The sequence below is a fragment of the Etheostoma spectabile genome, chromosome 21 (assembly GCF_008692095.1).
Source record: "Etheostoma spectabile isolate EspeVRDwgs_2016 chromosome 21, UIUC_Espe_1.0, whole genome shotgun sequence".
Classification (NCBI taxonomy): Eukaryota; Metazoa; Chordata; class Actinopteri; order Perciformes; family Percidae; genus Etheostoma; species Etheostoma spectabile.
This window is the reverse complement of record NC_045753.1, coordinates 2,613,112-2,628,547: the sequence shown is the minus strand read 5'-3', so window position 1 is coordinate 2,628,547 and position 15,436 is coordinate 2,613,112. Positions and strand designations below refer to the sequence as shown.

The 15,436-nt window shown below is 43.1% G+C and overlaps 1 protein-coding gene across 12 annotated transcripts in view; it reads right to left on the bottom strand.

Moving 5' to 3' along the window:
• The window catches only part of cacna1g (calcium channel, voltage-dependent, T type, alpha 1G subunit), a 323,409-nt gene that overhangs the window by 141,328 nt on the left and 166,645 nt on the right, over window positions 1–15,436 (bottom strand). For all 12 annotated transcript variants that reach the window (XM_032502089.1, XM_032502097.1, XM_032502098.1 and 9 more), the window contains exons 6-9: window positions 10,178–10,334; window positions 2,340–2,634; window positions 1,342–1,434; window positions 287–1,190 (exon numbers count right to left, since the gene is read on the bottom strand). In XM_032502089.1, coding sequence (XP_032357980.1) covers window positions 287–1,190; window positions 1,342–1,434; window positions 2,340–2,634; window positions 10,178–10,334 — 1,449 coding nt within the window. The remainder of the gene's footprint in view (window positions 1–286; window positions 1,191–1,341; window positions 1,435–2,339; window positions 2,635–10,177; window positions 10,335–15,436) is intronic.

Genomic DNA, 15,436 nt, shown 5'->3' with positions numbered 1-15,436 from the left:
CTTCCAATTGCATGTCACTTGGTTTTCTTCAGCATTGATATGGAAATTAAGCACAGATTCTGACTGAATGACATATACTCTTGTTATTTTCAAACCCCCTTTTGCCTCCCAGTTTTTTTCTTAATGGGAATTCTCCAAGAAGCAAACTATCCACCCTAGCACAGAAGGAATGCAGCTAATGGAGAATATCAAACCCTTTCCAAGTTTTTGATTGCATTTACGATCCTGGTCTTCAATGCAATGGATCTGTGACCACATCCCTGTGAGTTTGCTGTGATTTGTCTACCTGTGGGAGTGTGTGTGTCCACCAGGCTTGATGGCCGTCTCTCCAGGGGCATGGGCGGGATGTTCAGGTTGAAGCCGATGTTAGTCAGAGTGCTGGCAGCAGCACTTCCTCGTCTGGACTCTGCCAGGGCTCGGGCCTGCAGAGTGGGGTAGTTCTTAGGCCCTGGAGCCGCAAAAGGTACAGAGTTCCTCTTCATGGCCCTAGACAAGGGAGCCGGGACAAGCGGGAAAGGGTCTGCGGTTGGCCCCAGGCTTGTGGGCGAGGGGGTGCAGCGAAGAGTTTCTGCGTGGAATTCACTGCAAACTGAAGAGAAAACGGCAGCTTCCCCAGCAGGATGGGACGACGTTGCCAGGGTTGTATCAGAGGTGGCTGCTGATGCTGAAAGAGGTGGAGCCAAAGCAAGAGGACCGGCGCTGGTGGTTGCTACAAGGGCCCCTCTGTTGTTGTTTTGAGCACCAACCTCCACATCCCTACCCTCCAGAGACCTGACGCCCCCTCCTCCCCTCAAGCTGCCATTACCCAGGTGGTAGTGGTGGTGGTGGTGGTAGTGGTGTGCCATGTGATGAACCGACACAGATCCCTGCCTGGAGGGCTTCCTCCTCCTCCTCTGGCTGCGTTGGGGCTCCGTCGCAGGGGGCGAGGCAGCGATATTAAGCCCAGCGCGCCGAGCCAGGAACCTGCAGATATGGGCCACTTGTCTGGCCCCTTTGCGGACGATGTGAACCAGGTACTTGAGCAGCTCGTCGTAGCAGGAGCCCGGCTCGGAGAGGGAGGCCAGGGTGCTAGCGTTGGACATGAAGCGCACCCGTTGCTCCTTCATCAGTTGACTCTCCCTCTGCTTGGTCTCGGAGAACTGAGTGGCGATGACCACCAGGCACAGGTTGATCATGAAGAATGAGCCAATCTAAGGACAAGGAGGGGTAGAGGACATTATTGTTATTCACACGCTCACAACGGATGCTCGCACAAGCGTCCCAGCAACTGACCCACTCTGTCAATTATCAGCAGGCGCGCACGCACACACACGGCTGGAGGCGCTGCGAAGTGGCACTTACAATGATGAGTAGGATGAAGTAAATGAAGTTGTAGAAGGAGTGAGCATCCATCACAAAGTACATGATGTCCACCCAGCCCTCCAGAGTGATCACCTAAAGAAGAACACACACAAAGGAGAGGATTAGAGAGAGAAAAAAAATCAATTTTCAAGTATTTACATCGCACCTTTAATGCAAGCATGCAGCCCTAAGTGGTTCACAGGACAAAATAACAAAATGGATGAGAGAAAAAAAGTGTGTGTGTGTGTGTGTGTCAGATGTTTGCTGGTTGACCATACAAATGTTGATCTGTTGATTGTTGGAGCAGACAATGCAATAAAAAAAATGTGTGAACAGACAAAGTTTTATCTTATCTATTATTAACACTTATATGTACTAACATTACTTATATATATACACACACACACAAACAATATTTTAAAATATATTTTAAAAAGAAAACAGCCATCATGACACTCACAAAAGAAGAAACCAAAGTAGAATTAAATGTAACTAAAAAAGAGCATATTTCACAGTCCAGTTCCAAATACCAAGACTCAGCAGAAGACTAATCTCCAACATTCCTCTTGGGTGTTTTACCCTGCGCAGGCAAACTGGAGCAGCCGCCAGACCTTTGGGGGAACTGATCTCCAATCTGGTTTTTATCCTTTAAAATGATCCCCCTCCACTAGACAGGGAGGAATGAACTCTCCAACAAAAGGCTTTACAGATGATGTGGCGATAGCAAGCAAATGGTGTGGAAAAATGAAGCCGCAGTCTGGTGGTGTGGCTGTGGCGGCCTGCTAATCCTGTAAACCCTATTTCTCTAATACACCAGCTGTAATTAGCCCCCCACCCCCCACCCAGTTTGTCTCCATCTTTTATTATAGGCTTGCACATCAGCCAGACCCTACTATATGTGCCTCATTGCAAAATCATATCTCTCACAAACTGATTTCTTTTTTTTTTTATGGTCCAGCTGTTCCACCCCACCTCACAGGTGTGAACAGCTGTTTTACCTGAAAGATGGCAATCCAGGCGTAGCAGATGTTGTCGAAGTTAATGGCTCCCTTGAAGGGGTTGACCAGACCAGCAGAGCAGTTGGTGTAGTACTGGTTCCAGTTGATGCAGGTGTTGTTGTCAGTGCTGTTGTAATAGTCCAAGCCCAGGGTGCACTGCAGGCCTCCTTCCTTGTACACCTTGGGCACTGAGCCGCAGTCCCTCATGCCGTTCTCTCGAGGCTTGGAGCAGATGAAGGGGCTCTCGTCGTCGTTTTCGGTGTGGTAGTATTTCTCAAGCTCCACAGAGAGAGGGCTGTTGGCAAGGAAAAGAGAGGATATTGCAGGTTAGTCTACGCTGGTGTAGAGAGTAGATCCATTAATTGAGAGACGTGCCAAACGTTTCAATTCAAACCTTAGAAAGGATGTAGATTGGTCTTTTTTCAAGTATTACTAGCATATGTGTTAAATAACGTTCTCTCTGGTAAAAAAAAATAAATAAAAAAAGACCTGTTATAACCCTACAGGAAGTGAATTATACACATCCTTTAAAGTCTCTAGAATCATTCACTAATCCCTACTATAACTACATCGGGGAGTTCCATGCTGATCAGCAAAATGAAAAAAATAAAACTATTGGACACTACACGGGTCCTTTTCTCTGCGCCAATCGTTCACATCAAAACGTATTTGCTGTTGCACAAATTAAACATCCCCTACCATTGCTATGGCAGCCAGTTTTATGCGGTGTTATTGGGAAACAATAAGTGGCCTAAAAAATTTGAATTACAATTCGGACACTATAGAAAAAACGGCTGACCCTAAAACATGAATTGTGATTAATTTCGGACCGCAGCCGCAAATTGAGCTTCAAAGTTACTGGTACGTTTAAATCAGTGTGAGTGAGTGGGTTTGTTACTGTCCAGGGATGGACTGAGACTAAAATTCGTCCCCGGCAATTCTGTCCTTTACCGGCCCAATTTCGGACGGGGACATGTGTTTTATGATTGCATAAACCAGACTCACGTGAGATTATGGCACCAGCAGCAAGAGGCGCACTTTCAGGCTTTGATAGAATACACACACTGAAGCAATTCATAACACCTTCAAATAAACTACCTAGAATAGAATGGAGATGCTTGCATATTTTAAACATGTTATAACATACTTAAACACCAAAAACACAAAAAAAGTATGAAGACATAGCAGACCAGATGCAGGTTTTTATTTTGAAAAGTACGAGCATAACGGCACCAGATGGGAGGCTCCAGGCTACAGCCGTACAATCTTGCATATTTTTGTCAAACTAGTGTAATACGCCAGAATTTTTAACTTTATATTTTTAACTCTTAAATGTGACAGTGGTTGGACAACTAAGCAGGCCATGGCATTCCTTTAGATGCTGCTTATCGAGCCAGTGGGGCCGTCCGCCGTATATCTGCGGATAAATATCTGCTCTTTGCTTGGCTGAGAGTAAAAGCTAACGGCAGGTCAGGGCTAGAGAATGGTGTCATCTGTCATGGGGCCCGGTAGATTAATGAAGGCACAGCGTAATACCCACGGCAGGGCCTAATGATAGGTCAAAGCATCATTTAACATGAACACTGGGCTGCCATAGGAACACACACACACACACACGAACACACACACACACACACACACACAACTCTTGGCACATTTTACTGTTCCTTGATTACAAGTTAGCCCCTGACATTTCCACTATTACAAATGTAGATATCTTTAGATCCAGACTCAAAGCCAATTCATTTAGAATGGCTTTTAATACATAGTAGTGGTTTGAAAATTCCACTTTCCTCCTCCTGTTTCTATGTAACTTTTTCTGATTTTATTGTTTTCCATGTTTGTATTGTTTGTATTGCCTGTTGTGCGGTTTTATTCATGGTTCATGATGTAAAGCACTTTGGATGCCTGCTGTTTGCTGTTAAGTGCTACATAAATAAATGTTGTTTGAGTTACTGACAAGTAACACAAGTCAAAAGTCAAAAAACGTGACATTGAGCCTAAATGAGCAAGGGTTTTCTATTACTTAGGAATTCAACTTTTTATGACTAGGAGGAAGAATGTGTTATTTCTTCATTCCCATGTTACATAACCTTGATTTACGTCAAGCATAACTACTAAAATGAAGTTTAAAAAATAAGCATTTATCAGGGTTTTCCCAGACATTTTTTACAAAATAAGACAATGGCATGTCTCTCCTAAGAGAACCGTCTTTGCTCTTCCTCCATTCACTGTCAAATCTAACCTGCTTTTGTTTCTAGGTAGAGGCAGTCAGAAGTTGCATTTTTTAATAATAAGTGATTTGGCCTTTGAATTTTGGCATTCACTAGGTGGAACTTTTAAGCCCTAAAGTCTACAGGTTTAAATCAGGCCCGGTACCAGGGTAAAATGACTAAGGGCCAGGTAAAAAAAATAAAAAAGATTTTCATAAAGTAGGCTAAAAAGTAACTAATTTAACCAGGCATTACCCGCTGCCGCAACACGGTCAGTACTCACAAATGTGTCATTTCTTGAAGCAGTTAAGTTGTCCATTTTGTGTCTCTAAGTACAACTTGACAAAGTAACTATTTAGAAGTTAGTTCTAAGCTTTAGGCTTCTTCATTACAGATTTAACAATAACACACGCACACATGCACGCTGTGAGTGCGCTCTCCCAGTGTGTGAACCCAGTTGTAGAAACTTCCATCCCGTAATGGTTGAGCCAACACTAAAGACTAAAATACGTAGTATTAGTTTAGCTTACGTCACTGTATCCACGTTTGGACACCCCTTGCTGCTATTGGCCAAACTCGGACACTTCCGACCTGATGCACTTTCCGGCCTATTGGCGGTACTTTACGTTTCCGATTCACACCAAAAATGTTAGCAAAATTGATACATACCACCTAACAATCTTAATATGAATTTTCATATATGCACATGGACATTTACATGTCTAACTAGTATATGAAAGTGATTTTGATGAGGGAAAGTACTAAGGATGCTCAGGCAACAATCTTTCCCTCTAAAAAGGTTTTACTGTACTGGAAATTAGAAGCTTTTGTTGCATAATACATAGTTGTTAAGCATCCAGTAGTTTTGACAGCAATGATGAGATTTAATACCCCAAAAAAACAAGCAGGAGATAGGGGTGTTCGCTTTTGGCCAAGGCTCAGATGGGCGTTCTCATCAGATGAAAATGACAAGTCATTGATCTCTCCCTGATCCGATTCTCCATCACTAATGTGGCTTAGCGGTCGTGGTCTGTTGTGTTTGTACGCTTTATGGATGTGATGCTGAAACAGGGCAGAAAATACAACTGACTTTTGCCCCCTCGTGGTGTTGGGTTTTTACATCCATGCAAATCCTACAGCATCTGATTTCTCTGATTAACAATCCTTCCGACAGAGCGGAGGAACTAATCAGCGCAGCCAGCTGTAAATGGCTGGGGAGATCCCTGTGTGCATTGTGTGAGACGAGCACACACGTTTGCTTGCCACCTCTTGGTATATCTGTTACAGACACAGCACTCTGCATTACTGGTGTGTGTGTGTGTGTCCGATTATTGTGTGATATCTGATGTCCGTCAACACCAACGCATTCTCATGAACAGATTCCTATGATATCGTCCAATAACGTATGCACGACAATTCGTGTGATATCCAATGAAATGAAGCGGCTGCCGGCTGGTCACCCGACACCGGCTACAGAGCTCTGTGAGCGGTCAGCCCTTTCAGTTGGTAGTTGAGTTTAGCCGCAAAAAGGTGACTGTGAGCCAGGTACAGAGCACCGTAAGCAGTCGGTCGTTGAGCACCATGCAGCGTCAACAGTTAAATGGTTAACTACCTTTTTTTTCAGCCTAGACCCGGTTTTCCTATGCTTTTGTGAATGACGGGAACAACAATCTTAGTAATGGGTCCCGGGTCCAATATTAAGCAAGATCAGTCGGCAGCGGCAAAACAAGTTACAATGTAACTAATTAGAAAAAGCAAAATATGAGCACTTTAAGTAAAAGTACTAATATCCAACTGTAAAAATACTCTGTTACAAGTAAAGGTCCTGCAGTCAACATGTTACTTAAGTAAAAGTATGTATAGTATCATCAGGAAAATGTATTTTAAGTATTACAATTAAAAGTACTCAATGCAGACAAATCCTCACATTTTGGAAACTGGAAACAATCCAAGGACTTCTGCGTTTAACTGTCTAGCCATTTCAGCTGGACTAGTATGTCCTTTTATATTGTTGGTTAGTTTAAGTTAATAAAACACAACAATAGAAAAACACTGTATTTTATGTGTTTCGTGTGCAAAAATCTTTATTTGTTAAGTAACTAGTAACTAAATAGAAGTTGAAAGTGGCAAGAAAAGATAAGACTCAAGTAAAGTACCTCGAATTAGTATTTAAGTACAGTACTTGAGCAAATGTACTTAGTTACATTCCACCACTGGTATTTATACATTCTTGAAAGCTGTTTCACACTTTGAGATGATGTATAAGAACACATATTGGTCTGATGAGCTCAGTGTGACACACATTTGGTTTGTGATGATGCATGGGATGTGGTTCCTACCGGGTGCTCTCGCATATTGTCAATCCACATTATAAAGAGTCGCTGTCAACCCAATTAGCAGCGCTTACTCTGCTAATGCACTGAAATATGCATCAGCGATGCAAAGAAGGCGTCAAAACATTTTTTTAGGACTTTGGACGGACCTCTCAGATACAAGAAGATCAATGGATGAAGATGACAAAAGAAATATGCCAGCTCATCGCCAGCCATTATGCATGATCTTAAATTACAGCTGTGAGATCTCATAAATCCTGCAAAGAGTAATGGAGCCAGGATGACACAGGGGACATGAATAACTCATGTGTCTGCCCATGTTTCCACATACCATGGGGTCTTTGTCATTATTCTAGGGCTCGTCACTCTTCCATTCATCATCACGATAACACTCTATAATCGCTAACCTCATTGACTGTCACGCATGACCCAGTTTGGTGTGCCAGGTCAAGGTTTACGCCATATGTTTTGCCTTGGTCTCTTGCAGACCTGTTTGCAATCTCACCTGGGTCATCCATCTTGGATCTAAGTAGGAAATTAATAAATCCAGTATTAGTGTGCATCTCTCCCATTTAGAACGATCCAATTAGGGCTGGAACTATTCATGGACGTAATCAACGTCAATGATAAAAAATATGTCAATTTGCTTAAAGTGCCCATATTATGCTCATTATCAGGTTCATAATTGTATTTTGAGGTTGTACCAGAAAGGTTTACATCTTTGTTGGGAGTCGCGCATGCGCAGTAGCTAGGTAAGCTACTAGCTAGGTCACATCAGCTAGATAACTGTTTCTCCAACTTTGGTCAGTACAAGGCAGGATTAGCTGGGAGACTTCTTCTAGACGAGGGACACTTGTGGAATACCTGCAGAACAGGGACAGGAAGTAGTTCTTTTGGAGATTATGGTCAACTAGTGTGTGTTGTAGCAGCGTTTTGCCATGGAGAACGAGCCAGCATGCTAGTGATAGCATGCTACAGGTTAGCCACCTCGTCTTGGCTAGTGACGTAGAATCCTTAATGTAGAAATGTATCTCTCTCAAAACAGCATGGACAGTTTTTTTTATCCAAGTTCATCGGCACACACTTCCTTAACCAATGGCATGCTAGCAATATGTGTGCAAGAGAGTTATTGATGTGTTAATGCAAATGGGCTGTTCTTACATAGCACTTTTCTAGTCTTAACAACTATTCAAAGCGCTTTTACACTGTACAGGAACCATTCACACATATTTATACACGAGGCTGCCGTACAAGGTGCCATCTGCTCATCAGATAAATCAGATAAACACACACACCCATTTACACTCTGATAGCAGCATCGATTGGCAGGCGACCGCTCTACCACTGAGCACAGCCGCCGTGTTAAAATCCTGGCTGAATTGCTGAAGTACTTTCTCATCCGCATGCACAACAAAAGCCAAACTTAAGTGAATGTCCGGGCATTGCAGCCCTCATGGACAGAAGAGTGAGTTTGTGTTTCAGAGGGACCGTGCTGTGTGCACTTTGTCTTGAAAATGTTCTTTGCCGAACATTAAGTGTTGAACGCCATTTTGAGACCAAACAACAAAACTTTCAAGGATGCGGCAGACAAGACTATCAAACGTACCATGTCCATGTATGGGAAGCAAGCTAACACCCTCAGAGTCTTTGCCACAGCCAGAAATCATGCTACAAAAGCACAATACCTTAAGTTTTGCTGTCTCAGGAACATTGCATTGGCTTTCCCGACAGTCTTCGGATCGACATATCTCTGTGAACAGATAGTCTCACATATGAAGCCCCTCGTTTGACAACTGACCACTACGAAGCTTGTGTGCAACTTATAGTGACTAAGTGCGAACCCCAGATTATGGAGCTCAGCAAAGAAAAACAGGGCCAAGGCAAGGCATCACAATGACTGTATCTGTATAATGTAGCTCTGTCCCAGGGCTCTGTCCCAGGGCTCTGTCCCAGTCTCTTGTTTATCTCAGACGTGGATGTTTTCATATCAGCATTCTTGTGTTTGTTACACTTAATTCTCCATTTGTGATATTTGCTGTGTGACAAATCTGTGTTCGTTAGGAAACACCGAGGACCACACGTATTCAAAATCCAGATTTCAGGAACAGGAGATTTCTTCCTTGCCAGAAAAAGAAAATGGATACTGAAAAAAACAAGAGACTGGTGTCATCAGAAAAAAGAGTGAACATTGGAGCTACTTTGGACGCACACACCAAATCCCAACTTGTTAAGAAAGGTGTGAAGCACGCGTCCACGCCACTGTCTGACATGCACTCCAACAACCACAGCTGATAGACGGCCTTTTGTACACTTTTGCTTTTTGAAGCATGACGACTACCGTAGTTGCAATATGTACTTTGAACTGCGTGGCGAGAGAGTTTATTGCGATATGTGACCTCAGCGCTAGACGGGAGAAAGTCTTACACAATATAGCTTTGATTTATAGACATTCATTTCCCATTATAAATAAAAATTATCCAATTCTATAAAAGATGCATTGCCTACCTTAACATACAGTACATATATATTTTATAAAAGGGACCAGGGAGGGGTGACCTCTAGCTCACCCAGTAGAGTGAGCACCCCCATGTAGGCTGAGTCCTTTGCAGCGGCTCGAATCCGACCTGTGGCCCTTTGCTGCGTGTAATCTCCTCTCTCTCTCTCCCCACTTGCCTGTCTATCCACTGTCACTATCTGATAGAAGAAAAAAAAAACTGAAAATAAATCTTTAAAAAGGGACCAGGGACTAGCAAAGCTAGGACATGCTAATGCTATTCACTCACTGTGACTTGAATTTAATTAGCTAGCCACTTACAACCAAATCCCACAGCATAGTATCGCAATATTTTAAGTGCCAATACTGTATTGATGCCCAGACGTCAAGCATCTTTTATTACATACGTTTGTGTTGGTTAGTTGGTCTGCTTGACAATCCCATCTTGCAGCAATAAAATTGAAGTGATATTAACAAACAGAGAAAGGTTTCTTTTTTTAGATAAAACAGATGTTGACATAGTTTTCTATTGGGGACAGCATTTGAAATTGGGAAAAATTAGAAGTTGGAAAAAAGGTTACAAATTGCAATATATAGCAGAACATTCCAATAGGTTGAAAATCGCAATAATATCGTATTGTGGCATAAGTATTGTGATGATATCATTTTGGAAGACGTCTGGTGATTCCCACCCCTAACACACACACACACACACACACACACACACACACACACCACACACACACACACACACACACACACACACACACACACACACACACTAAACGTGGAACTCACATGGAGAAGTTGCCCAGGAAGCAGCGGTTTCTGAGCAGGCCGTTCCACAGCTGGACGCCCACGATGCCAAATATGAAGAAGACAAAGAAGCAGAGCAGCAGCACGTTACCCAACATAGGCAGGGTGTCCAGCAGCAGGGTCACCAGGATGCGCATACCTGAGAGAAGAGACAAGGACGAGCTCAAACAGCCGGGCAACACACAATTGTTCCCCAACATGTACACAGAAGATGTGTACTGTGAGGTTTATGTTACTGTCAGACGGTGGGGTAAGAAGTATTCAGATCCTTTACTTTAGTAAAAATGTATCATCAGGAAAATGGAAATGTATTAAAAGTAGAAGTACTCAATGCAGAAAAATCTTAACAGTTTTACAAACTGGAAACAATGAAAACAGTTCTGTTAATCAGTGTTTAATCATTTCAGCTGTAGGCTACTTATAGGCCTTTATATTATTAGGTAGTTTAATTTAAAATAAAACATTGTATTTTACATGGGTTGTGTGTGCAAAAATCCTTATTTGTAAAGTAACTTAATTAAAGTGGTGTGTTGCGGAGTAGAAGTAAAACATGGCACGAAAAGAAAGGACCCGAGTAAAGTACAAGTACCTCCAATTTGTACTTAAGTACAGTATTTGAGTAAATGTTACATTCCACACTGCTGTCAGAACTCTTTGCTGCAAGTCCAACGCATTCTCACAAACGGGTTGGGATGATATCGTTCATAAACGCATGCACACAAATTTGTATTATATGCTACAAAATGAGGCAACCACTGGCTGGTAATGTGACAACTAATGACATGACACTAATAATAATTAATTGAATTTATTTAGCGCTTTTCACAAACTCGAAGCCGCTTTATAGGGCAATTTCAGTTTTGTTTATCAGTCTTCAGTTAAAATTAGCCTGCCAAATGTTACTGGGCGCTGGCTACAGAGCACCGTGAACTGGCTACAGAGCACAGTGAGCTGGCTACAGAGCACCGTGAAGTGGCTACAGAGCAACGTGAAGTGGCTACAGAGCAACGTGAGCTGGCTACAGAGCACCGTGAGCTGGCTACAGAGCACCGTGAAGTGGCTACAGAGCAACGTGAGCTGGCTACAGAGCACCGTGAAGTGGCTACAGAGCAACGTGAAGTGGCTACAGAGCAACGTGAAGTGGCTACAGAGCAACGTGAGCTGGCTACAGAGCACCGTGAAGTGGCTACAGAGCAACGTGAAGTGGCTACAGAGCAACGTGAGCTGGCTACAGAGCAACGTGAGCTGGCTACAGAGCAACGTGAGCTGGCTACAGAGCAACGTGAGCTGGCTACAGAGCAACGGGAGCTGGCTACAGAGCACAGTGAGCTGGCTACAGAGCACCGTGAAGTGGCTACAGAGCACCGTGAAGTGGCTACAGAGCAACGTGAAGTGGCTACAGAGCACTGGGAGCTGGCCACAGAGCACCGGGAGCTGGCCACAGAGCACCGGGAGCTGGCCACAGAGCACCGGGAGCTGGCCACAGAGCACCGGGAGCTGGCGGTTGTTTCCGAGGCTGTTGCTAGTAAAGTTTAGCCGACAAAAAGTGTGCGTCGTGCCGCATGGACAGTTAAGTTGAGGCCCCAAAACGAGTAGAAATGGATTGTGGCTTGGGTTAAAACACTCCTGGGACCTAAACATGTGTTTCCTGGGTGAAAGTCAGAATGCAAACTCCCTTTCTGGGCTTGAAAGCCATCCACCCCAACCTCCTCCTTATGTGGACCAGAGCGCTTTAACCAGCTGCAGTCAATGTGGTGCAAACTGCAATAAATACATAGAATACAAATGCACAGTGCTTTACTCTCTGTAGCTATATATATACAGTATATATGGATCTTGAGAACAGCCTGACAAGTGGCAGTGAAGCCCATTTTTCAAGGCGGATACTTAGTACTGGGTATTTCATTGAATAGATTGGTAGATACCGTACATGTATAAGAAGCAATCTAAAGAACCTGTGAATTTACAGCCCTTCACACTGCCTCACACTGGGTTAATGGAACACATTTAGTGTGCGCAAGGGCACAAAGCATGGTCTTTACTCATTTGATCAAATTATACACTTGCCAGTGGATGCTATAAAACATTTTTTACCATTTAATAAAAATCACATTATAACAATACATAGTAGAAATAGTAGCCTGCTATACATCACTCTTTGATGAATTTAGCCTACCTATGTTGTATATTAGCTACACAGCTTAATGAAGCAGACTGTCAAAACAAGGTAATTTATTATAACAGATGAGAAGAGCAGTGCTGTGGGTTACTTGTCCACAATATGTGTTCTGGCTCTTGACCAACCGAAGTGATTCACTATATTCACTATAGTTTGTCAGGAGGATGTGGTCTGCCACTGGGAAGGTTTTTAGGATAGTAAAAGTTAACAAACTGCCACCAGTAAAGGAGCTGAAATAAAGTGGCTGATGGTATGCCACAGCTTTTACTGGCTAACACCGCTTAGAAATGGCATGTCATTCATGTCCCACTATCTTATACCACTGTTCTCACTAACCACACGTTCAAAAAGCTACGAAGAGTTAAGCACTGTAATTCCTAAGCATCTCACGGTTCTTTGCCGAATGCGCAACATTGACGGCTGATGTACAAGAACGCAGCTGGCCGCATAGGGAGGCGGTCAAGGTAGATAGTCGGGAATTAAAACACAGGCCTTACAAGCCAGGGAGAGGAGTTTGCTTACCGGCAACTAAAGAGTTTCACCCAGGAAATGTGCGTTCCTTGAGTGTTTTAATACAAACCACAATCTTTTTCCTAATCTTAACTAGTCGTCGTGTTGCTTAATCTTAACTCTTGTGGCGGCAGAATGCTCATATTTTGTGGACTAAATTTAACCGCAGTTCACAGTGCTCTGTACTTGGCTCAAAGTCACCATTTTTTTTACCGCTGATACTACCAAGCTGTGACGGAGGTCCGTAGCCCACATCACAAAGCTCTCTAGCGGCTTAAACAACAAGCAACTACCGCTCGGCGTCATGAAGCGGCTAAAAAGCTGCCGCTGATAGCCGGCGTCCCGGAGCTCTGTAGCGGCTAAATCCAACCAGCAACTGCCGCTCGCATTTTAGCTATTACACTACAGACTGTTCACATTACAGTGCTTTACTTAGTTTCAAATACTTCTATTTTAGGTTCATAATATATGGTCTATTGGTGAAGTATGATCACTTTGACGGAGGGATACATTTTGGCCCCATAGGGGATAAAAACTAAAGCAGAGGCAGGGATATATAGACAGTTGTGTCAGTTGCTGGTGGGAACGTGTGTAACTGCATAAAAATAAGCAGGACATTGGAGGAAACAGAAAGTGTGCTCAGCAACATCCTTCCTTGGATGAATAAAGGTTAAAAATCCATTATGGGTAACAAGCGAGAATCCTGAGTCAAACTGAAGTAGGGATATTTGTTAGCTAGTCTGTGAGACCGTCAGCAGTACACCTACAGTTTGTTCGGAATTAACGCCACACTAAAGAGACCTGCTTTTATCGCCTTTCATACAGTAAATCCCTGATTCTGTCAGCTCTGGACAGTGTTCCCTCAAGTTTATGACAACACACACACTTCCTGCCGCCCACACACCCCCTCTGCTAAATCTGGCTGTCCCTCGGCTGGTGCAGACTTGCTCTTATTTTCATGCACTGATTTTCATCTATCTATCTATCTATCTATCTATCTATCTACTATCTATCTATCTATCTATCTATCTATCTATCTATCTATCTATCTATCTATCTATCTATCTATCTATCTATCTAACTACATGTTGTTGCTTATGTGTAATATCTCTGTCTCTATAACTTTGGGTTTTGGGAGGGTGTTGAGATCTCCACTTATCTGGCAAAAACGTTTGCATTTTGGTCAATTTTTCTGCAACAATTTGTGCCTTTTCTGCATGCAAATGTCTTTATCCATGTAAATATTATCATTATTATTATTATTAATGTATCAATTAATCTGCTGTATTGTTTAAAATGTTCTGAAGGTTCCAAACCTGCATGTGTTTTGGGATGTTTTTTTTTTTTCTAGAAATAATACTATCTATAATCTTAACAAATATTTGCTTGCCACAGCATTTAAACTTGTTGACTTCATTACCCCGGCCAGTTTTGATTACCGATAATCAAAACTGGCCCCTGTAAATTACGCCAATGCTTTTCACACATGTCTCTCTTTCTCTCTCTCTGTACTGCAGGAGACCCGCCCAGCAGTAACCCGGTGAGTCAGGCCTCAATAATGGGCATTATTTTTGTGATCAGGGGTTTTCTGGGTATTTGTAGACAGTCTCTTTCTCTGAGCGCCGGCAGAGCTCGTCTGCTGGGCTGACAGCCACCGAGGAACATGGGAGACAGATGGCAGGACACCGACATGAATAAGGGAGCAAAACACAGAGAGAGAGAGAGAGAGAGAGAGAGAGAGAGAGAGAGAGAGAGAGAGAGAGAGAGAGAGAGCGAAGAGGAATGGAAAGCTGGAAAGACTTTGGAGCCAGGCCACTTTAGATCAACTCAAACATGCAAATGTTAGCATGCTAATGCTTGCTGCTTTAAATGAAACATGAACTTAAAGGGTGTGTTTCATTTTTGTTTTTATTCCGTCCACGTTCCAACTAGTCTCTCGTTGCCAGGCCTTCCTCCACAGCCCTGCGAAGGAGGGTCTGGCTAGTCACACACAGCCTTTCAGGATGGGAGAAAAACATCCTCTGGTTTATTGGCATTTCTTTAAACCAATCACAATCGCCATGGGCAGCGCTAAGCGCCGACATAGCCCCGGTGTCGCTGCAACATAGCCTCCAGAAGGAACAAAATAATGATGAATCCTCTATTAAGGGGGGCTGCCTATGTAAAGGCGGGATTTGGGGATTGGTGCCTTGCCCAAGAGCACCTTGGCACCTCTCCAGCTACCAGTTCAACACCGTACTGTTGTCCGTATGGGGACTTGAACCAGCAACATTCCAGTTCCCAACCCAACTCCCTATTGACTGAGCTTCTGCCAGATATTGGACAGATGTTGCTAGCTGTCTGTATTTACCAGTCTGGATCTGAGATACCCGTTTCATTCATTCATAATTATATTAGACTAGTATTTGTTTTTTGGTGTGTTTGTTTTCTGATTTATTTGAAGCTGAGTTTCACTCTGTATAATAAATGAGCGTTGTACATAAAGTGGTAACATGCTATGGCATGGTATGTAGACTAAAGGGGACACACCAACCTTTATAATTTTAAATGTT